At 32.3% G+C, this 22,915-nt stretch overlaps 2 protein-coding genes and 1 pseudogene across 2 annotated transcripts; 2 read left to right on the top strand and 1 right to left on the bottom strand.

The window, feature by feature from the left end:
• The first annotated feature begins 346 nt into the window (after positions 1 to 346).
• On the top strand, positions 347 to 2,305 carry LOC123208600 (annotated as a pseudogene).
• A 5,334-nt stretch (positions 2,306 to 7,639) lies between these two features.
• On the top strand, positions 7,640 to 8,190 carry LOC123209552. The gene is made up of 2 exons (XM_044627648.1): positions 7,640 to 7,827; positions 7,934 to 8,190. The coding sequence occupies exons 1-2, from the start codon at positions 7,693 to 7,695 to the stop codon at positions 8,006 to 8,008; spliced, it is 210 nt and encodes a 69-aa protein (XP_044483583.1). The 5' UTR covers positions 7,640 to 7,692; the 3' UTR covers positions 8,009 to 8,190.
• Positions 8,191 to 8,564: 374 nt separating this feature from the next.
• Positions 8,565 to 16,319, bottom strand: LOC123209549 (DNA (cytosine-5)-methyltransferase CMT3-like). The gene is made up of 21 exons (XM_044627644.1): positions 15,881 to 16,319; positions 14,773 to 14,810; positions 14,527 to 14,629; positions 13,329 to 13,436; positions 13,053 to 13,172; positions 12,870 to 12,969; positions 12,487 to 12,668; positions 12,270 to 12,335; positions 11,912 to 12,181; positions 11,599 to 11,657; positions 11,429 to 11,495; positions 11,001 to 11,330; positions 10,856 to 10,924; positions 10,683 to 10,769; positions 10,514 to 10,601; positions 9,769 to 9,884; positions 9,569 to 9,673; positions 9,446 to 9,489; positions 9,295 to 9,364; positions 9,103 to 9,206; positions 8,565 to 8,889 (listed from the first exon to the last, which is right to left on the bottom strand). The coding sequence occupies exons 1-21, from the start codon at positions 16,202 to 16,204 to the stop codon at positions 8,718 to 8,720; spliced, it is 2,622 nt and encodes an 873-aa protein (XP_044483579.1). The 5' UTR covers positions 16,205 to 16,319; the 3' UTR covers positions 8,565 to 8,717.
• Positions 16,320 to 22,915: the final 6,596 nt, after the last annotated feature.

Genomic DNA, 22,915 nt, shown 5'->3' with positions numbered 1-22,915 from the left:
CTTCCACTGACGGCCCTCCTCAACTCCAGCCCAATCCATCCGACGTTGAGAGATGTCTTCTAGGAAGAGAAATCGTTTTCCCAGACGACGAATACGAGATCGATCAATCTCGTCTTTGTCGTCTGAGAAGATGATCGTCTTCCCAAATGAAGATGACTCGTCTTCCTAGACGTGATCTCGTTTTCGTCGTCTAGGAAGACAATTTCTCTTGGTGGAGTTGAGGCAGGCCGTTGGTGGAAGAGAAACCGTCGAGAGGGAGAGACAACCGGCATGAAGGGGTTTGGAAACTAAACTTGCATCCTTTACTTTGTTTACTTTACTAAGTGAGGTGTTCTGGCCGGTTTCGATGTACTGGCCAGGTTGTAACCTTACTTTACTAAGCGAGGTGTTCTCTCGGCGACAGGTTGTAGCAGAGCAGATGTACTGGCCGGTTTCGATGATGCTATGCCGATGGAGTTGACCTCTTATCAGTCTCATTAGGAGGGGCTGCATCCGGTTTCAGTGATGATCCCATTGCCATCGGCTCTTTTCATGCAATGGCTAAAGGTATATTGACTTTAAATTCTGCTGGCAATTCCGGTCCATATTCTGGGTCAACAGCAAGTGTAGCTCCATGGATGTTCTCAGTAGCTGCTGCCACAACCGATCGCCTTTTCATTGACAGAGTTGTTCTTGGAAATGGAACGGCGGTAGTGGTATGTATCATTATTCCTTCAATACGTACATGTTCTGATTTTAAATCATGAATAATCTAATGATTTGTTAACCAAAATAGGGATTTTCAATTAATGGCTTCACTCAAAATGGAAAAAAATTTCCTCTGGTAATTGGAAATTAAGTCCCAGGCAATTGCGTTGGATCGGAGGAATTGTATGTTCCTCTTTAAAACTATATTAACTCATAACTTGGTGAGCAAATAATAAATATATTATAGTAGTTTGAAACGTTGTTGCTTTCCGGGACTTGTTCTCGCAGTTGTCTCGATAGGAATGCAGTAAAGGGAAAGATTGTTTTATGTGAACAGCCTGAAGGGACTATTGTAGCTCATCGAGCAGGTGCTGCAGGATCCATCATCCAAAAAGATGAAGCATCTGGCTCGGTTTTCTTTGTCGTTTCTTGGCCATCATCGTTAGTGAGCATTAAGGATTACAACAGTATCATCTCCTACATAGATTCAACAAGGTATTGGTAACTTTAAGTAGCCGTTTCTGGGTATTTTTCTGTTTTATCACAGAAAATGATAAAATATTTGCATTTGGTCTTTCAGAAATCCTCGAGCGGAGATGCTAAAGACTGAAAGCATCAAGGATTCTGATGCTCCTACTGTTGCTTATTTCTCTTCTCGTAGTCCAAATACTATAGTGCCTGAGATTCTAAAGGTATATGTTACTCTCTTCTTAAATATACGTTATCTCTTCAATGGATATTGATCAATTTACTTTTGTAATTTGGTGATAAAATGTCATTCAGCCTGATATAAGAGCTCCTGGCGTTGACATATTGGCTATCAAAGGCAAGCTAAATTCAATATAGTATCTGGAACCTCAATGGCATGCCCTCATGTTGCTGGTGTAGCTGCATATGTTAAAACATTTCATTCTACTTGGTCACCTTCCACCAGCAAATCTGCTATAATGACTACTGGTAATAATTTTTTATAGTAAATTGAATGTCCAGATGATTTTCTTAAGTTGAATGTTTCTAAATCAACAATTTTTTCTTCTGTCCCTAGCATGGCCAATGAATGAAACCAAGGATTCACTAGCTGAATTTTCATATGGATCCGGGTATGTCAATCCAATGAAAGCTATCAATCCAGGACTTGTATACGATGCTTCTGGAGAAGACTACATAAGAATGCTCTGCAGTATAGGTTATAGTTCGGAAAAACTTAGACTTGTTACAAGAGATATCACCACTTGTCCTGAAGGCTCAGAAAAGACATCACCAAAGGATCTCAATTACCCTTCATTGGCATCCCAAGTTTCAGCAGACAAGCCTTTCATGATCAACTTTCATAGAACAGTCACAAATGTTGGTCTTCCAAACTCCACATATAAAGTGCATATCTTTTCATAGTCCAGAATTAGAATCAAAGTAGTACCTGAAGTTCTCTCCTTAAAGTCATTAAGCGAGAAGAAATCTTTCAAGGTGATTGTAACTGGTACAGGTGTTTCGTTGAGTGTTGATTTATTATCTGTATCTATTGTGTGGTCTGATGGGAAGCACAGGGTGAGAAGTCCAATTGTTCTCACCCCCACGGAGGTTTCAATATGAAGTTGTTAGTGGCTCAAGAAGGATGATGAACTGATACTGAGAAAACTACTTTATTCTTTGTATTTGTCCTTATATATTAATCACAATTATCATTGCATTGACCTTGGGTTGTATATCATCACCATTAATCACAAGGATGCATTAATTCCTTGTGATTTATTCTTTGTATTTGTCCTTATATATTAATCACAATTATCATTAATGATTCTGATATTTCAACCAAAAATACAAGCCAATGTCATAGCATCACTTACGAAACTGAAGGCGAGAGATGATATTGCTTCCTTGTTTTATATCTCTATGCAACCAGAAACATTGATGGTTTGTTGAAAGAATTTGAAGAAATGTTCAAAGAAACAATGGCATTACCTCTTCATGGAGACTTTGATCATGAGATTCACTTGTAGCCCGATGTAGCTCCGGCCAATGTCAAGTTATATAGATGCCCTTATTTCCAAATGGGTGAGATTGAAAAGTTGGTTTCAGATGCTTCAATCATGTATTGTTGGTTCAAGTCCATTTTCGTCTACAGTTTTGTGAGTTAAAAAAAATGACAGGATCTGGAGATTTTGAATAGATTATACAGATTTGAATAATATCACACTTAAAGAAAGATTATCTATTCATATTACTGATGTATTATTGCATGAATTATGAGGTGAGAAGTATTTTTTTAAACTAGTTTTGTGAGCTAGTTATCCTCGAATCTGAGTTAAATCTTCCGATAAGCATATAATAATATTTAAAACATATTAAGGTTATTATGAGTTCTTAGTCGTGTCCTTCAATTTAATATATTTATATCTCAAAAAACTATGAATGTGTTCTGATAACATTTTATAAAAAATGATATCAAAAGACTTTAAACAATCTAAACGAACTCTCCATCGCTTAACTCAAGTGAGGTATCATTCTTAAACCTCAAAATGAACTCCCAACTACTCAATCAACATAAAATTTTGTTCATTTGTTAAACATTATGTCAAAAGAGCTCAAATCTAGGAGGGAAACAATTGCAAAAACATAAACATTGTATAAAAAGACCTCTCACACTTAACATCAATAAAAGTGACGAGCCAACTATCAAAGGATCATAAATCCTCATTAACACTCTAACCTTGTTAGCTCTTGGTTTAGATCCTTAGCTCTATTTATCAATTAAAAGCATTTTAAAGCACTAGAAACTATGACGGGCTCTTTCTAGACTACGCTCTGGGTAAACACTTGTAATCCCCAAAGCTTACAAATCTAATAGTGTTTTGACCTCAACTAATAATGGGAGAAGTAGTCATGCCTACCCAACTCCAACGACATCAACACATGACCACTTGAATGCCCATCGGGCCTCAACAAAGAAGGTGGCCAATAGTGCCTCAATGTTTATTCTTGCTCAAGTAACAAGTTATGCTCCTTGCATTCCTAGTCTAACTTATCAACTATTGTAGCAAACCGTTTTGTTGTTTATTTACAACATGCGAGATACTGAGTAGATGTTATTCATCAAGTAATCAAACTTGTAAACCAAATGTGCACGATTGATTCATCCTTGTGATTAATGGTGATGATATACAAACCATCTTGTTGAAATTGAATTATCTAATTAGACAAGTATTACGAATTGATTTAATTATCTAATATGCCTTGTAATATTCAATTTATTTTTATTTTATTTTTGTGTGTTTTCAATTATATTTAAAGAGAAAGAAACACGAGATTGTAAATGTTGTCTGTTCACAATATGCTAAACACAATTTCAATTTCAACTATTCTTATAATTATAAAATATGCTAAACAGAATTTCAATTTCAAGTTTGCAAAGTATGTGAAGAGGTTCTTCAAAAATGAAAAAGATGGAATATTTTTCCATGCACAGGCCACCACTTGACCTAATAGAAATCTTGCACGTAAAAGACATTGGAATATGCAAATCCCATTCATCTCTGACCAAAATTGAGTCATAAAGCCAAGAAAAAAACAAACATTGAACTATCATGTAGAATCTAGAGATAACTTTCCCAATAATATATGTTCCCCTTTTGCTTTATCTCTTTGTTTATTTTTCACTAAATTCTAGCTTTTTCTCCATTGTTCTTCTCATCTTTCTATGGCACTGTCAATGGCCGGTGACAGAAGGCACTTTCCCATTTGTTAATATCTTTCCAGCTACAAATCTAGACAACTAAATATTCTCAGTTCCTGGGAATTATCCTGAAGGATCTTCAAAAAGGAGAAGACCTTGGCCAAATAAAGACAGCGAAAGGCATATTTAAACATTCTTTCTATTTCTTTATGGAATCACTTTAAATATATATTTGATATATATCATCATATGATTAAATAATTTTAAATTAAAAATAAAATAATATTTAATCACATGATAATACATATAAATATATATTTATTAATATACTCAAAATAAATACATGCATCTGATTTTCATTTTATCAAAGAGTTGTTTAGATTAACATAAAAATTATTGATTTTATGTATATTATAATTAACCATAATAATGCAAACAACCATTGAGAACACCCACTAACTGTTTCATCTATTTTTAGAAGGAGCCATACTACATATTTTAATTTGTTTTAGCAAATTCAAAGCTTTATTATTATTTTTTTTTTCAAAGTTAACAAGTTAAATCCTATATGATGATGCTCTAGTAATTCCTAGTAGTATTTTTTGTTCCACTAAAAGACTACAAATAGAAAAAGAATAGGGCTACCTCTTTCATGTTTACTGAATCTTTTAGAATGTTGCTTCTAATCCTTTCCTTTTGTTTTTTTCTTTCCTGTGAACCAAGTCTCTTCATTATCACTAAGTGCTCTCTCACTTTTTAAAGCCAATGTGGGGTAGCAAATAGCATCCTCTCTCTATATATATAAATAAAATAAATGTCTACATAACATAAGAAACAAACTAAAATATTAAATAACACTTTAATGGGGAGAGAGATTGAAGCAGCCCTATATAATCCACCATCACTCACATAATTTCTCTAAAACAAACAAGGCTATTACAGAAAGCCTCAAGCTCAAATCTTCTTCTTCTTTTCTCCTTCAATATCTTCAACCATGGCCAGGTACCAAAACTATTCATATTTAGAATATCTCAAGTACTTCTCCCTTCCTCACCATCTCTTCTTCTTCATCCTGATTCTCTTCTTCGTCCTCGGCCTCTCCTGGTACATCAACTACGAGTCAAAACTCGAGGAAATGGTCAACCAAGTCAAGCTATTTCTCATGCTCTCCCCTCTGCTTCTCCTGCTTCTGCTTCACTGTTTATCTGGAGGGCTGCCCTTCTTTCTTCCCCTTCCTACAGAAAAAGACTCTCTTCACCGAGCCGGGGGCTCTCCCTGGGGCGTTGCGGCGCTGCTTGTGTTCCTTTTCTTCATGATTTCTCATCAGTCTTCTCTGCATGAGCGATGGTTCCCACTAATCACTAAATGATGACTGTAAAAATTATGTTAATTAATTACTAATATTTGTAAAGAAGTATCCAGATATTGCTGTGATTAACGATTGTTGTAGTTTACCTGTACTTTTAATTACTAGATACTACAGAATATGTCATGTTATTATAATAGAAATGAGATATATAGTTATTTTGATTGATAGCGTTTGAGAGACTGTCAAAGGGGGATTAAAGCAGTTGATGCCCATCAGGAAATGTTCCCTGCGATATTACTGCCTTATTGTCCTCCTCTTTTACCAAACAATAAATTTATATATATATATTATTATGTGATTGAATGTTTTGAATATAAAATAATATTTAATCATATAGTGACACATATAAATATATACACATTTGTATATCTAAAATAGGTACATACAATATTACCCTTTACGAAAAAACAATAATCACTTGAGAACTCAACAATTACATCATTAGCTGACGTGGATTTAAATGTGATATGAAAATTTTTAGTTATTCTTAGAACACATATGATATTTCTAAGATATAAATGTTTATTAGAAAGAGTACTTAAGAAAGTAAAACATGTATGAAAAATCTTGAAAAACCCAACACATCCCACTTGAACTTGTTGATTTCTAATGTAATCCTCTTTCACAACAAGTTGTTCCACCTTTGTAGTGACATGATCTGTTTAAATAGTTTTGTTGTTCCACCTTTGCAGTGACATAATCTCTTTAAATTGTTTTCAATTTTTATTCAAACTGCCTTTTTCTACAAATATATGAAAATTTCTTAAAAGAAATAACTAAATGAATAAAATTTGAATCTTTTTACAAATTACTTTCACTAATTTTTGACAATTAGCGTAATAAGCTAATTCGATAAAATATGTTAATTGTCCAAAATCAATAAAAATTTTTGAAACCTTGTCCAATTCAACTGACCTCAATTTTTACTCTCTTCAATCACAATTTTATTCACTTATAACTAAAGAGCACAACAATAATTTCCACCGGAATATACAATAGACCTTAAAAACCTAACTTTGTTAAATCACTTTCAAATATATGTTGATGACAACACCGAATGTAAAGAATACACCCATACGAAGAATGAATCAATGCTAGAGTAAAGCATAATATGGTCGGTTTGTGTGATACTTTTTTTTTTGGCCAAAATATTAGATAGTGATTGAGATGAATTTTCAAAATTGTATGAGAAGAAATAAGTGAAAATCGACTTTATATGTAGGGTATTTCCGTCAAAACTTTAAGGAAGCGTTTGGTTAAAGGGTTTAAAAGATTGTTATAATAATCTAGTTCTTATTACTTACATTATTTTATTTAATTTATAAGTAATAAAATATTTCAGTAATTTTTTATTATCAATAGTGATGTGATAAGTAATATAAGAGGTAATCTGATTACCTCATTTACCTTAAGTATTAAAATATTATTAGGATAATATTGATTTTATTATAATTATATCTTTATTTATTAATTTTTTAAATTAAAATTATTCTTATTTTTAATTAATATAATAAATAACATAAAAAATATTTTAAAATAATATACTAATATTCTTTTATTACCTTTAATCAAATACAATAATTATTTATACTTACTCATTTTTATCAATTTTTATCAAATAAAGTAATCATTTATACCGAATAATCTTTATGATAATTTATCTTCAAAATAATCTTTTAATTTTAATGATAAAATATTCTTTAAACCAAACACCCCCCAATATTTTAACTACGATTGTATAGGCCATAAGTTGTTCGTTATTTTTTACTCATCCCTCAAAAATAGTTATTGTATTAATTATCCTAAAAAAATTAGATAAAACACATTTACTTTAACCTCACTAAAATTGGATTGGATGATGTCTCCACTTAAACAGGCCGGGTCAGCACATTTTAGCCCGGCCCGTCTACTTTTATATTGTTTTGATTTTTCAGATTGACGAACAATTTGTATTGTGAAGAGAAAAATGAAAGCTTCAGAGACATCAATCAAAAGTAGCGGCAATAGCGTTCAAAGCCAAGGCCAAGCTTCGAAGATTCAAAATGAGAAACCCCATTTTAAACCTGCTCAAGATGACACAAAACCTCCATTTCAAGATCCGGTAATTTGTCTCTCTCTTCTCTACTTCCCTTTTTGTATGTTGGGTTTAGTATATTTATGTGGTCGATGCTCTGTTTTTGTTTTGTTTTGTTTTGTGTTGATGGTAGATACTTAGATCCGATCCCATTGAAACAGAGGAAGCTGTGCTGAAATTGCCGCCTTTTTCTATTAAAAGATTGTGATCTTTTAGTGCCCATGATCTAATATCGATGGAATTTTTTTCTTTATTTGTTTAGATTTTTCATGGATTATTTATGGTTCTGTTTTGGACTTGATTCGTGTTGAATTATGCAATGATGTAATGTGATTCTGCTACTCAATTTATTTTTTTTCTATGGCTAGATTCAAGCAGATTCAAACTTGATTGCATCTCAAACTAATTTAAACTCAACTTGTTTGAAGAGAGGTAAACTCAAATTGAATTTTAAACTAGACTAGATACTATAGCAAAGAAAGGAAAAAGTGACCTAAAATGACATCTTTAAGGACAAAAACCCTAACATTTACAGAGTTGAATATTAATTTATCCCTATATTTTATTAAATTTTTTTTTTCATCCTTAATTTATATTAATTTCAGAATTAATAATTATATAAAATAAAATAAAAATGTAGTCATCGAGTGGCTAATGGAGAAATGCTACAAATTTAGCAATGGGTTGGCCATTGGTGTCTGGATCGCAAGCCCGACGAACTGGCGGAGATGATTACAAAGATAAAACATGCATGACCTCAATGATTAAGTTAACTTGGTTCATATTCAATAGAGTTTTTGTGAACATAGATGATGTTGGCGCAAATAATGAAGTAGGGAAAGAATACTAAATATTGTACAATTACAGTTACAAATATGAATTGCTCTAAAATTATCCGTGTGTTCTGAGTACAACACTTAAGCATTATCTTCAGATGATGCAGAGGCAAGTCGTTCTAAGATGTTTGGGAATTTCTGAGGTAATGTAAATAAAGGTTCATGAGTTGCCGATCCTTGAATAGCTAGACTTAATCCGCATCCTAACGCTCGAGCCACCGGCACAGCCACTGCATTTCCTACTTGAACGTACCTAATACAAAACCAACAAAACAAGGTCATAATCCATGCTCTTAGACTCTGGCTCATGGTTTTTCTTAGTTACATTGATTCATCCTGAGGAAATGATCAAGCTTTGAGAAATAGCTAATGTCTAATGGTATTGCAGACATACAAATGTGAATTTCAGACATGACTCCTAACTTACTGAATATTAACTACTAAACTTATATTTACATAAACGTACCTTTCTTTGATAGGTCCACATAGCTTGTAATAGTCGGGAAAACCTTGCAGCCTTGCATTTTCACGAACTGTAAGCACCCGGTCTTGTTCTGGGTGTAAAATGGCCTATAAAAGAAGTGCTGGTTTGATCAAAACAATGCGTTTGTCTAAGCAAATATGAATATGCTTAAACAGAAGCAACGGTATATTTTACCTGATTGTGCGGTTCTGCTCTGGTAACTACTGTTGGCACTGTCTCATCCCACCAAAGACGAGCAAAAGGTCTAAATTAAGTTTAGAAGGATTGTCAGAATCTGCTATATAATTAAACTGAAACATTATATGTAAAATTGTAAATCACTTACTTAGATGATGTTCCATCCACAAAGGTCATTGCATAATTAGGGACCTGTTTGCCGAGAACATTATTAAGATTCCACAAGCAAAGTATAACAAGGGTTTTAAGAAAATAAGAAAACAAATATTACCAGAGGCTTTCCAGAATCCAAATATATCCTCTCGACGTCAGGATCCCATTCAACTTTATTATCTGGACGAACACGAACTCCAGGTAAGTCTCTAAAATTTGCCCCCTGGTTAATAAAAGATGAAAGATTAGCAAACACTAAAATCCTAGGACCTCAATCAATTGTTACCTATATTTTGTTGACCTGAAATGCATGCACACCTTTCGTTTTGGAATCCTACAAACACGCTGATAATCATCCGTGTTCAACTCTAGCGAACGATGATCGAAAAGCAAGTGTTTACTTCGTTTTGAGTCTGATGAAGAACCAATCATTTCTGCAAGATGGTCATTTACTTAGAATACATCTATTTTCCTTGCCAAGGTAAATGCAAAAAAGTTGCAGAGACTAGAAACGTAATTAGTGTACCAAATTGATCATTTATTTGATTAGCTCAAAAAAAGAAACGAATACAGAATAGTTATGGTGGCTGCAGTATGTGAAAGTTCTTAAGCAACATACAAATTATATTTACTAGAATAGCTGCGTTCTGTGATATCCTTAAAAGCAACAAAAACCATCATAAGGTAACTTCGAAAGGCAGCAATAGGATATATAATCAATAGATAGGACACCAAGAAACATCAATAAAAAATTGTATAACAGATGATCATTTATTTTGTTTTACTCGCAAAAGAAACAACAAATACTGAAGATAGTTATGATGGCTGCTGGGCGTGAAAGTTCTGTAACAAAATTAAATTACATTAACTGTAATTGCTTCACTCTGTGATATCCATAAATGATTCAAAGACAATCATAGGGTAACTTGCTAATGCGGCAATAGGATAAATAATCAACTGTATGATACCAAGAAACACCAATATGATTTCCAGAAGCATGCAAGAGCTAGAAGAGTTAAACAGTTTCATGGATTATTAAATGGATTAAGCAACTAGATCTTACCATCTTTGCTTAATCTGATGAACCTTTGAAACTCAGTCTCAGGATCCTTGTCATATGGCATCTCATCATGAGATTCGTTATTTCCAACCTAATGTTTGATAAAAAAATATTAGATGTGAATAAGAAATGTAAAAATTATTTAAGAAAACAATAAGATGCTTAAACATACTGCTGGAAGGTCAGAAATTGCATCCTTCAACAAAAGTTTCTTCTCTAGTTCCACTGAATGGCCCTCATCATATGCCACTGTGTTTCTCTACATCCATCAAACATGGTTTAGTACAAATCTTCAATGAATTACAAGAAAAATAGTATATAGAAAAAAGAGAGGATATATTATACCTCAAACTCAGTAGGAATAACTCCTCTTAGAACAACATCATGGGTTGGGAGTGCATACTGAGGTAAAGTCTGCAAAAAAGCAAATGTGTCATTGCATAAAATCCATTGCACAACAATAATGCAGAGTAAAAATCCATTAGATCACCTCTGTTGGTTGAGCTCCCCACAAGAAAACTCGCATCCGAAATTGGGGAAGCCCATATGCTCCTGCCGCCATCATTCCTAAACGGGCTTGGTAATTCATTTGAATGAGCCGACCCAGGGCATATCGTCCAAGATATCCTTTAGCAAACTTCACAAGGTCAACTACATTCTCCATCAAAACAAATCTTGGCTTTAGATATTCAACAATGTCCATAAACACCATTAATTGTTTATTTTTTTCATCAGCCAAAGGATTATTCTTGTCCCTAAAACGGTTAAAGCCACTAACACCTTGGCATGGAGGCCCTCCACAAATTACATCCACATCTCCCTATACATTCAAAAAAATTAAACAGATTAAGAACTATTCTAAACAGACCATCAAGATTGAGCTAAAAAGGAAATCTCGAGTAAAAATTAAAAGCTTACCGGCAAGGGCAGAACCTTTGATCTGTATCCATGACAAACGAATTCTTTTATCTTTTCTCTACAACTACTGTTAAGGAAAAAATTGGTTGTAAACAATTGTTTTTGAGCTATAAACTACTAAGCATGTGTGCACAATATGATACAGGGAAAACAATATATTATCAACATACCTCAACCCTTGAATTGGTTCCCAAGAATCTTCATCAGGTCCATAATTTTTCCAACTAACCTGCAGACAGAAAAGAAGAAAGTAAAATATAAGAGTTTAGATTCACAAATGTATAGTAAGGAAAAATTATCTACGTTCTGGTTGTTAATGATGATATGATGCGAAGAATCATGCGAGAAATGGTATATCAGTTTCATGTTCAATTAGTAATAATAAAATCAACATTAGAAAAAACAAGCAACAACTTACCGCCAATAAAGAATTATAAACTTCAAATGCATATGACCTAGTTTTTAATATCATAATTCATATACCTTAAAGTATAATCCACGTTCGCCCTTCTCCTTTGGATCACCATAGCAGATGGCTAGAATTTTCTCAACCTCAAAAACCTCAGGATCATCTTCCTCATCTGCCTCACTATTGTCATCATCTTCATCTTCTTCTTCACCTCCATCATCCACCATACCAAAATAATCAAATTGTTGCTGTGAATCTTTACTTTTGACCAAGGAAAAATTAATGCATAGTTTTTCCCACTCCTTTAAAAGCGTGAGAAAATCTTCAGCAGCTTCATTCCTCACCTATCCATAAAGTATTCATAAAAGAATTCTTCAAGGATACAAATAACAACACAAAAGATATAAAAATAGAAAACGACATTGATGTTACCTCTGTCTCTGGATGGTTCAACTTGAGACTTTTACAAGCATGTTCATTGAGGTCAACAGCCCATCTCTGTAGAAAATAAATAAAAAGGGAAAATAACTCAATTAGAAGAAACTAAACGAATCTTGAGCAAATATGCACAATTACTGTTGGTTATGCTTGATTATGCCGAGGAAAAGCTTGTTATGTTAGAATTTTGTGAAGAAAAAGATAAACTTACTGTAATAAGATTTAAGCCATTCATATTTGCACCGAGGCACAAGCCAGTTGACATAGCACCACATCCAGAATATAGATCTAACAATGTCACCTCTGGCTTTGTATGGTCTATAACATCACACCCATTGGCATCAACTTCACTAGAAATAGTAGAGGAAGTCTCGCTGCCAGCTCTCCTATTTTCTGCGAGTTAAACACCACTGTGACAATTAGATGATGATGTAGATTACTCAACATTTTTTTCAACACGCACAAAATATATTTTAGAAAAATGTGTTAAGTTGATGAATTTGGAGAATGAAGGGCATTAAGTCCAGATATCAAGCTTCATTAAAGTATCAAACCAAGCTCAACACATAACAAAGATTTAAGAGATTAAACAACCTGGTGGCAAGTTACAAAACGTGGAGTAAGGCAATAAATACAACATGTCGCAATAGTAATCACAGGTTGGTATTGCCCTTTTTTTTGCCTCTAAGTCAACCTGAGAAGTTAAGCTTAACAATTAACAAGAATTGCAACTAAATAAAAACCAAGAACATTGAAACTAGTATACTGCAAACATACATTTAAAGGAACCCGAGCAATAGTTAGTTTTTTCACAAGACACTCCAGTGGATTATCATTCTGAATCTCCGAGAGAAAAACACGGTTTTTCTCAATAAGATAGGCATTGCTTTGAATGACCTGGAGAGACAGAAAAAGTAAATGATTACTACTTTTTTTTTGGTTTTTTTTAATCATTTTGCTATGAAAGAAAGAATAATTGTATTAAGAGAAAAAGAAGATGCAAAAGGAAAACAAACAGCATTTTAATATCTACATTCTCCTAATATATCTTACTGTGTCACAAGCTCTATAATACCACTGAGCAGTAAAATATAGTGTTCCATCAACTGCCTCAAACATCTCAACAATTTTACAGATAAAATCTTCTTCCCCATCTCCTGCCTACAAACAAGGAAAATGATAAAATAAAAACCAGATCAAAAGCCTCATGTACCAGTATGAAAAATCTAGTAAAAGATTGGGGAATAATTTATCATAACGCCTGTTTAGCTAGGATCACAATAAAAACACCACGTAGGTGCAAGAGTAAAGCTAAATCTCATGAGTCCTAATGCTTGTATAATTTAGGAGTTTTTAAATAAAGAAAATGCATTTTCAAATCTGAAACTCAAATTGTAATTGAGTCCAAGATGAATAAAATCATTCTTGGCTAAACATATGTTACTATAATCAGAGCAGATAAGTTACAGTCCCTTGGAGGGTTGAATGTCATGACTGAAGGCATAGTGTCGGCACAGAATCTAAATATGGTATATGTGATATCCCACAAACACTGCAGAACATGTTGAGTAGGGAAACTTGAAAAAGAAGAAAAACTTTTGTAATCGCTGCCCAAAGAATAAAATTTCCTAGTTGACAACAATTATTTATGATAAAATCAATTCAAATTCACACCAAATAAGTTTTCAATTTCCATTCATCAGTAATATTTTATTTAACATGTTAAAACAATAATGTTAGCATTATAAGATATCACAACTTTGTATCTTGAATGATGTAATAATATATTTTACAATATCACATAACTGATTTAATGATGGGATAGTAAATTGAAATTTTTCAAACCAAAAGCAATAATACTTAGCAAACAAATTTGAGATACTTAGCAATAATTCTTCAAAATATAAATTGTCCATGACATATCCAAGTAAACAGAGGTACTTCAACCTTAGTCTCATAGGTTTGTCTGAAATATCAAGCAAGCATGGCAAATCCACTTTAAAAATATATAAATAAACTAAAATACAAGAATGAAGTAGCTTAAAGAAACAACAACCAAAGAACAAGGAAGAAACGCTGAAAAATTACTTTTGATGCATGTACAAAGCACATATATGCATATCAAGTTTACATACAAGAAGGGTTTGTTTATCAATCATTGTTTTCAAATTAAAGTACACATAACAATTTTGTACCCCAATGTCATCCTGGGAAAATGTCTAAAAAAATAAGCATAAATAGATAAACTCACTTTTACAAGAGCATCATCATAAAGATCATAGATAACACATCCATCAACCTCTGCTTGTGTATAATGACACCGTGCTTGAATTAATTCTTCAGAATCATCATCCCTGCACAGGCAAACACATGAAGGATCAAACAGGAGATGACACAAAAAGTTCTTAAGAAAAAAAGAAACTCTAAAAGCACAATGATCATATTGAAATTGGGAGTAAGAGAGAGTAATCTCATAACATAAAATTCTAAAACTTACTCCTTCACATTCTTCGAAAAAGATTTCTGCCTTCCCTTCTGAAAACAGGAAAGTTGAACACAATTAAAATTCAAAATAAGCGACATAACTAGAGAAGCTATTATTTTAGAATGCTGAAAGTTATGACTTCATTTTGATTTCTTCTAGTGATAACACACTAAAGGAAACCAAAACTGAAATGCATAAATATGCATATCAGTTTTATTTCTCTTTCCTGCTCTCAAAAAATGCTTAATCTTCCAAGACTTCTTTGATTTGCAGTTCACCTACAAATTTATAATTTTAATCATAAATGATACACAAACAAGAAGACTACTAAATCAAAATTACAATCGCTACTACCTAATTCCAATTCATTTAGCTTGAAATTTATGCCCATTTCCCTTTTATATGCTTCTAAACTTTAATTAAACCTCCTTAAATCCTAGATTACCATAAGAAGGCTCATTGAACATATCAAATTTCTTAAGTAGCAACAATCCAACTTCGCATACTTAAAAATGACAACGGACCATTTTGGGACCAAATATGTTTTTAAATTTTAATTAAACCTCCTTCAACCCTAGATTACCATAAAAAGACTCACTGATCATATCAACATTGTTGAGAATTTCCATTCCCTCTAGACAAGGAAATTTTCTCTCTATTTCCCGTCTCCATCACATAGAAAATTTTCCTACACTTTCCCCTCTCATCCCCGCATGTTAAAAAAATAATAGAATATTTATAAGGTGTAAAAACATAACTATAATAATTCAAAATTATTAAAAATAATTTTATGTATAAGAATTTAGATATATGCAAAAGAGGGGATGAATCATGAAGAAGATGAGCCGGGGAGAGAATGGGTCGGGATAAATTTATACAAGTCCTCGCCTATGATTTTAATTGTCCTCATCCCATCTTTTTCGGGAATCCCCTCCCTCCTCATTCAAAGAGGGTCTGATTTTGCAAACCAATTAACATCTTTACGAGTATGCATTCCAACACACATCAAAACATCAAATTTTACAGCAGTACGGCTCTTTTTTCCTAGTTCAAACAACAAATTTTACATGCCTTCGACATGTATAAAATCAAGGATTTTAACTTCCCACTTCAAATTTACCTTATCTTCGTAGCGTTTCGGCCACCTTTGCCTGGCCTCCTTATCCGGAATCGGATCTCCAATAAAACGAGCTTCAGGCTCCTCATTGTCGCCACCTCTCTTGTCCTCGAGAACCGCTAATTTCTTTCCAGAACCAGCCGCCATCCCCGAACTCGCCTGGTGTTTATTCACCTCAGTAACCGAATCCGAACTTTTCGAACTCACGCCGACATCTCCATCGTCAATGCGAGTTTCGTGTTCTGACTCTGGCTTCTGTGCCAACCGCGTTCTCCTCTTCGCAGTCGCCTCGGCAGCAGAGCAGGTGGACTTTCGCTTGCTAGGCATGGCGTTCTAAGGAGATACAACGGCGGCGGAGCAGGGTTCAACAACAGGGCAAGGAGGATTCAACGGCGGCGTTTTGGTGAGATAAAAGAGAACAAGAGGAGAGTTTGAGAAGGCGTGGGAGTTGAAATAGTAAATTATTTTAGGGAAAGATGAAAATATGCGTGCGTGAAATTGGGCGGGAAAGAGGAGGGGGAACGTTTTTATTAAATTGATTTTAAATTTTCACTAAAGTCCGCCTTTTTTCTTGAACTATGTTTAAATTTTTTATTTTGTGATATTTTTATTTTTGTCCTATTTTTATCCTTAGATTCCTTGTTATTTTTTTAACCAAAAAAATATTTTTAAATAATATACTAATAAAGAAAAATAATTAATAAGCGTAAATAATATTATATATTCAAATAATATATATAATTTTTATACATAAATAATGATAAATATTATTTTATTTTTAATTTAAAATCATTCAATTACACAATGATATATCATGTTTTGAGTATAAAATTAAATATATTATTTCTATAAATAATACTACTCAATAAATACATAATAAAATTTTATTTGATGGATATAAAATATTTGTTTGTATGAATTAATTATCATATTCAATACTATAAAATTATGTGTAAATTCTTATAGTTGGAAAACAATAATTTTTTATTTTATTTGAATCAATTTTATTGAAAAAGAACATTTGAGTAATTTTTTATTTTAATTATATTATTTATATTTTTTCTTTATTATTTTTATATATTTTCTTTTTAACTTTTCTCATATACTTCCTATCAACACAAGCTCTTGTGTCATTGTGAAACCACAACATCCCTCTTCCCTTTTTATTATTTCTCTTCTCTTATCACAAGTCCATAGCTTCTCCTATCTTTTACTTCCTCACCAATATAAATTTCTTATAACCACCAAAGTGCAACTTTCTCATCTTGTCACCAACACCCACCACACACACATTACAGTTGTCATCATCAACCATGATTATTAATCTTGTTCTTCCATCATCATACTCACTGTCACAAATTACAAACCAGCCACCCTCCTTTTACATACAACCAATCGAGGAACTAACTCTTATTGTAAGTGGTCTCAATAATGTCTATGATTGTTTGGTCTCATTTGAATTCAAATCGATGCTTGAGAATTTTTTGGCTTATTGGAGGTGGTTTTACATAGTATATGTGGGTAACCTCTTGATGGAAAAAAAATGGGGGTTGAGGATTGCTTGGTATTGCATCACTTTAATGTGATTATGATTGGAGTCACATCGAAATGGTGATCATGAACAACTAATAAACAATTGTTAAGCTATCTCTATTGGACCTTTGATCATGGAGTTGTTCCCTATTACCACTCATCCTTATATCTATATGTTCTCAGATATTAATTAAACTTGTAACAAATATGATTTCCCTTACCAATTTGTATCTTGTCTACCAAGATCGTATTGACTTATTCCTCTACTAAGGTTGAATATTGATTAGTTGCAATCATTGTGTTAAGCTTAGTTAGATTTGTTCTTTTCTTAGTGAACTTAGTATTTCTCTTTCACAACAACTGATGATCTACTATAATAATATTAATGTTATGAATATGTGTAACAATTCGACCTTTCACTCTCATATGAAACATGTGGCTTTAGTTAATCATTTCATTCATGAACAAGTTTGAAGTTACGTTCTTCAAGTGACTCTTGTCTCTTTTATTGATCCTTAGTGGTTGTTTTCACTAATCCGCTCATGTATGCTTAGTTTCAATTCATTACAAAAAATATTGGACTTTCCTCCCAGAGTTCTATCTTGTAGGGGCATGATAAAGGAAATTTTTAAAATTAAGATTTCTCATTTACTTTAATTAAGATTTGAATTTCTAAAATCAAGATTTTTCATTACCTTTAATTTAGATTTCTCATTTCTTTTTATTTTTGCGTTATACTTATGAACAAATTAAAGTTGTATATCATATATTTTGTTGTATCAAATATGTTTATACTTTATTGTAATTATTTTATTATGAGTTTAATTAAAATAAAAGTGAATTTCTAAAATTATTTTTGAATTAGGATTTCTTAAATATTGAATTTGCATATAAACCCCACCTTTTCATCTTATATATATGAAAGACTACCATAAAGGTAGGGGATCAAGAGAAAAAGGTATATCATGTATAGCCTCTTGCATAGTGACCTTGTTTTTCTCTCTTTAAGTAGTCATCCTATTGCATGCTAATATTTATATCAAACAAAAAACGAAAAAATGGATGACAAATCCCTACTTACTTGAACTTGCAACAATGATGCAATTTTCATGTGGCAATTAGCTTTTCAAGCAACTAATATTTTCTCTTAAAGACCTGTAAAGATCCATGAAACTTTCTCTTTTCACTCTGAAATTTTGGTGAATTGAAAGTGTTATGTCTCTTGGTCAAAGCTTCAATCTCTTCATACTTTTCATCAAATAATGTCGCGCATGGTCATGCAACTCTTATGCACGATCATCCAAGCAGTTTCAATTTTCTTTATTGTGCCTCTTGTCCTAATAATTGATTGCATACATGACTGTGCACTTCTCATGCATGGTCATATATGGAGACCAATTACAAAATTATCCTTCCATCGTTTGTACAGGTGTGCACTCTTACCATATGCAACCATACATCATCTCAAATACAAAATTTTAAGTATAATCAATAATCAAGACATACTAGATAATCGCAATAACCCTCAAGTTGATTGAATTACAATTCATTAATCTCAATTAAACAATAATAATCAATCAAAGTTTGTTTATTTTTATACCAAACACCTCTTTAAATAGTTCTAAAAAAACCATAAAATTGAAAATAATCAAAAAGGAAAAGAACAACTAAAATAACACCCCAAGATGGGAAAGCTCTAAAGCAACTAAAATTTTTTCAGACTTGATGGAATGCGTGTCTTTGGACTCCTAGTCGTTCAATATGGAACAACCTCATTCAACTTCTCATGCAACAAACATGGATATAATGACCATGGAAACAACCATTAGAGTGTCTTATTCTATTATGGAACGATCCAAAACTTCATAAAACAATCAATGAACAATTGGTGTAATAATCTCATTTCAATTATCAAAGTTTGGACTACACGTTTGTAGCTTATGGAATGCTTATTCCACTATTCCTGTATCAAAAAGCAAAATTTGCAAATTCCAAGAAAAGATTAAAGAAACACAAACAAAAAAAATGTAGTATTTATTGAATAAAAGAAGATTTAAAATTTCCTCCGATACCAATTAAAATTTTTTTATGTGATATGAGTTTGGTAAGTTTAGTTTAGATTAAGCTAATAAAATTGTTCTTACTACTTTCTCATGTAACACTCAGAAAAGCATGAACAAGGTGCAAAAAGTAAAGGAAACACAACAATTTTCACATGGTTCAAATAATATTCTCTTTAGTTATTTTTATGGGACCAAGTTTAGCTTAATAAAATTACTAAACAATAAATCCATCTGTTAGATACACAAATGAAATTAACAAAGTAAACACTCCTTATTTACTAAATTAATTTCTTAACTCATTTACTTTCAATAGCTATTACCCATACTTGAAATACATAATATCTTACTTGACTGCTCAAACTCTTCTTGAATGTTCAAGTTAAAATACCTTTAAGCACTTGGTCTTGAAATTATTTTAAGCCCTAATTATAAAGTCGTATCCCACAATATAAACAAAGACACTAACTTGCCAAACAAAGAACAAAAAATACAAAGAAAATTAATGCATTATTCCTCTATGCAAAAAGATTTATAGAATCATAACAAAAATAAGGTGGTAAAATCAATGACAAAAAATGGAGAATTTCATATTTATAAATCTCTCAAAAGATACTAGATTAAATACCCAACAATAATGAATCAAATAGTGACACTTGCAAGAATAAAAATAATACATCTTAACAACAAACTCACAAAATTTTTTTTTCGTAAGTAACAACCCACAAAATTGTATACATACAAAAGAAGTTTGTTGTTCTTAAATGAAAAAAAATGTCTAGGTGTCCACACTGATGCAATTATATGTACATGTATAGTAAAATGATTCTATGTACATTATAAATGAATTGTGAACACAAATATTCATAGTTTGTCAAATACTTGCAATGTGGATCAAGAAATTCATAACAAAATGTATTTCAAAGGTAGTTTATTGATGGACTTCAATTAAATTTGGTGTAATGTGATTAAACATGTAATTGTTATAAATTTAATGACAAATTATAAACAATGAGGGAGTGAGTGATTTTTCCCAATCCTTATGAATTAATTAAATTTGAAAAATATTTGATATGCCCCAAGAAAAGTGTAATATCTCTGGTTCAATAGTCTAATCTATTGTTAAAATATTATCCATTTTAGATACACAGTTCTGTATAGATTTGTTTTTGAGTTTTACAAATTAAAAAGCGTCTTGATAGTTTGAAGAGATCATAGATTATTTAATTAGTTTTATCTTAGTATCTCTAAGCGATAGGGGGTGTGCACTCAAACTTAATATCTCTTTTGTATTTTGTTGGTGTGAGATTTGCTTAAAAGTGTCACATTCACCACTCCTTACAAGACTTAGTGTCCTCACTGAGGTTTTTGCCTTACAATTGTTCAAGAGGACACACTAAGTGACTCTTATACTATTTATAATTTTTTTTAATCTAATAATCTAACCCACTATCAAGATATTGCCTACTTTGGACATATAGTTCATCATGATTTTGTTTTTGGGCTTTATAACTCAAAACATATATTGATAGCTTAAAAAGTTCACATGCTACTTAACTAGTCTTACTTTAGCATCCCCAAGTGATGTGAGATGCGTGTATAAACCTAACATTTCTCTTGTGTTTTATCGATGTAAGATTTTCTTAAGGGTGTCACATCCACTCACAATAGCACTCTATCGCAAAAGTCCTACCTTTAAGGATGAGTGCTACTAATTCAATATCATGCATGTGAATCAACATCTATATACATTAGGTATTTAAAAAAAAAAAAAAAGTTGAGCATCCTCAAATCAGATGATTAATAAAAATAATAATAAAAGTTAAAATCTCATAATTATTGGCAATTATTATAGAATAGAATCCAAATCATAATATGCACTAACTAAATCCATAATCAAATTCATATAATCATATAATCATTATCATAGAGTCAATATGATCCTAGTGAATCCTTCAACTGCATGTCACTTCATCATTGATAAGTCGTCTCATTGTTGTTTGTCCCTATAAAATCAAATGAAGGGGAATGAGTGAAAACACTCAGTAAATAAGAATGATCTACCTTACAATTTAAACACTCAAATCTATCATTTTCCTTATTTAACTCAAGTTATCTTTATTTCGATCTAAGATTGCTTAGAACTCAATCGAATGAAAGGGAATTTGAATACCCATTCTAGTGACCAATCTCTAAGGTTCTTTAGTCTTAGTTTCCTTATCTTTTTGCCAATTGATGGACTTGTGATCCTTACTTCTTAATCAATAGACTTTTTATGTCTTGGTAAATCCTAGCTAATTGACAGACACACAATCTTGACAATTCTCCCCTTATATCATGGCACCAATTGACGAATTATACCATATCTATAGGTATACCTAGTTTATGGGTACTTCTTCAAGTCAGCCAATAATCTCATCATCTATATTCTATAGATATCGTCTTATCTTATTTCTCTCGGGATAACCGAATCCTTATCAATACCAAATCAGTCGAAATTTTCTTGAACTTAACCCTAGTCCAATATGACTCTATCTGGGTTTCTCAATCTTATCTAGGTGTCTCATTCATGTATTAATCCTTAAAAAACACCTCGACACCTCATCAAAGCTCAAATCATATTTGAAAATCAATTACAAATCATTTGTGTATGACCCGTATATAACCAAGTCACAAACATACAATTTTCTCTAGGTACAATCATGCACTTGACCACATATGAGTGTACATTACATAATACATGAACAATACTACCACAAAGTCATGGGTGTACACTCATACTGTAGGCATGCACAGTTAAACTCAACATCTCATGAGCGTACATGCATAAAAGGGGACGAATGGGCGTGCATGCTTTAGGTGCATGAGCGTACATCTCTTGGATATTGTTCATCATCTTTCACCTCATTCTAAAGTTTTTGTAACCCTAATCAGTGATGCATGTTTGCACTTCATCAGTGTACAAGCATATATGACGTTGGGATACTCATCTAAGACATGAACATGCATGTATGTTTCACTACACATTCGTCTACTGATGAAATCAATTTTTAGAAAAGGGTTGTATAAGCATACATGCAAATGTGCATGAGTGCATCACAATCATACATGATGTTTTACAATAAAAAATTTCGAAAATCTTGGCTAGGTTTTCATAATCGATTTAATCATACTTTCAATCAACACCTATTTATCATTTACACATTATCAAGAAACTATTTTTACAACCTAAAGTCAATCGAATACTTTCTTCAAGCAATTCTTATACAACACGACAAGATTCAAATATTCTTCTATGATTTTAAATACACACTTCACTATTGGTAGTCAGTGGAAATCTTAAATAATCAGAAGATTAAACAATAAGAATTAGGAAGATCATCCCACTTACCTAGACTCCAAACTGTTGAGTTTGATGTCATTGGTTCTCTTTCTTCTCTTCCCT

This window comes from Mangifera indica, chromosome 2, assembly GCF_011075055.1.
Source record: "Mangifera indica cultivar Alphonso chromosome 2, CATAS_Mindica_2.1, whole genome shotgun sequence".
In the NCBI taxonomy this organism is placed as follows: Eukaryota; Viridiplantae; Streptophyta; class Magnoliopsida; order Sapindales; family Anacardiaceae; genus Mangifera; species Mangifera indica.
This window is presented reverse-complemented; position numbering and strand designations above follow the sequence as displayed.

What these genes read in the sequence shown, in the direction of transcription:
- LOC123209552 (XM_044627648.1), top strand. Translation starts at nt 7,693, where the DNA reads ATGAAAGCTTCAGAGACATCAATCAAAAGTAGCGGCAATAGCGTTCAA. An exon ending in AACCTCCATTTCAAGATCCG is followed by an intron (nt 7,828 to 7,933) that starts GTAATTTGTCTC and finishes TGTTGATGGTAG; the next exon opens with ATACTTAGATCCGATCCCAT.
- LOC123209549 (XM_044627644.1), bottom strand. Translation starts at nt 16,204, where the DNA reads ATGCCTAGCAAGCGAAAGTCCACCTGCTCTGCTGCCGAGGCGACTGCG. An exon ending in ATTATAGAGCTTGTGACACA is followed by an intron (nt 13,173 to 13,328) that starts GTAAGATATATT and finishes CTGTCTCTCCAG; the next exon opens with GTCATTCAAAGCAATGCCTA. An exon ending in GTAGGATTCCAAAACGAAAG is followed by an intron (nt 9,674 to 9,768) that starts GTGTGCATGCAT and finishes TTTATTAACCAG; the next exon opens with GGGGCAAATTTTAGAGACTT.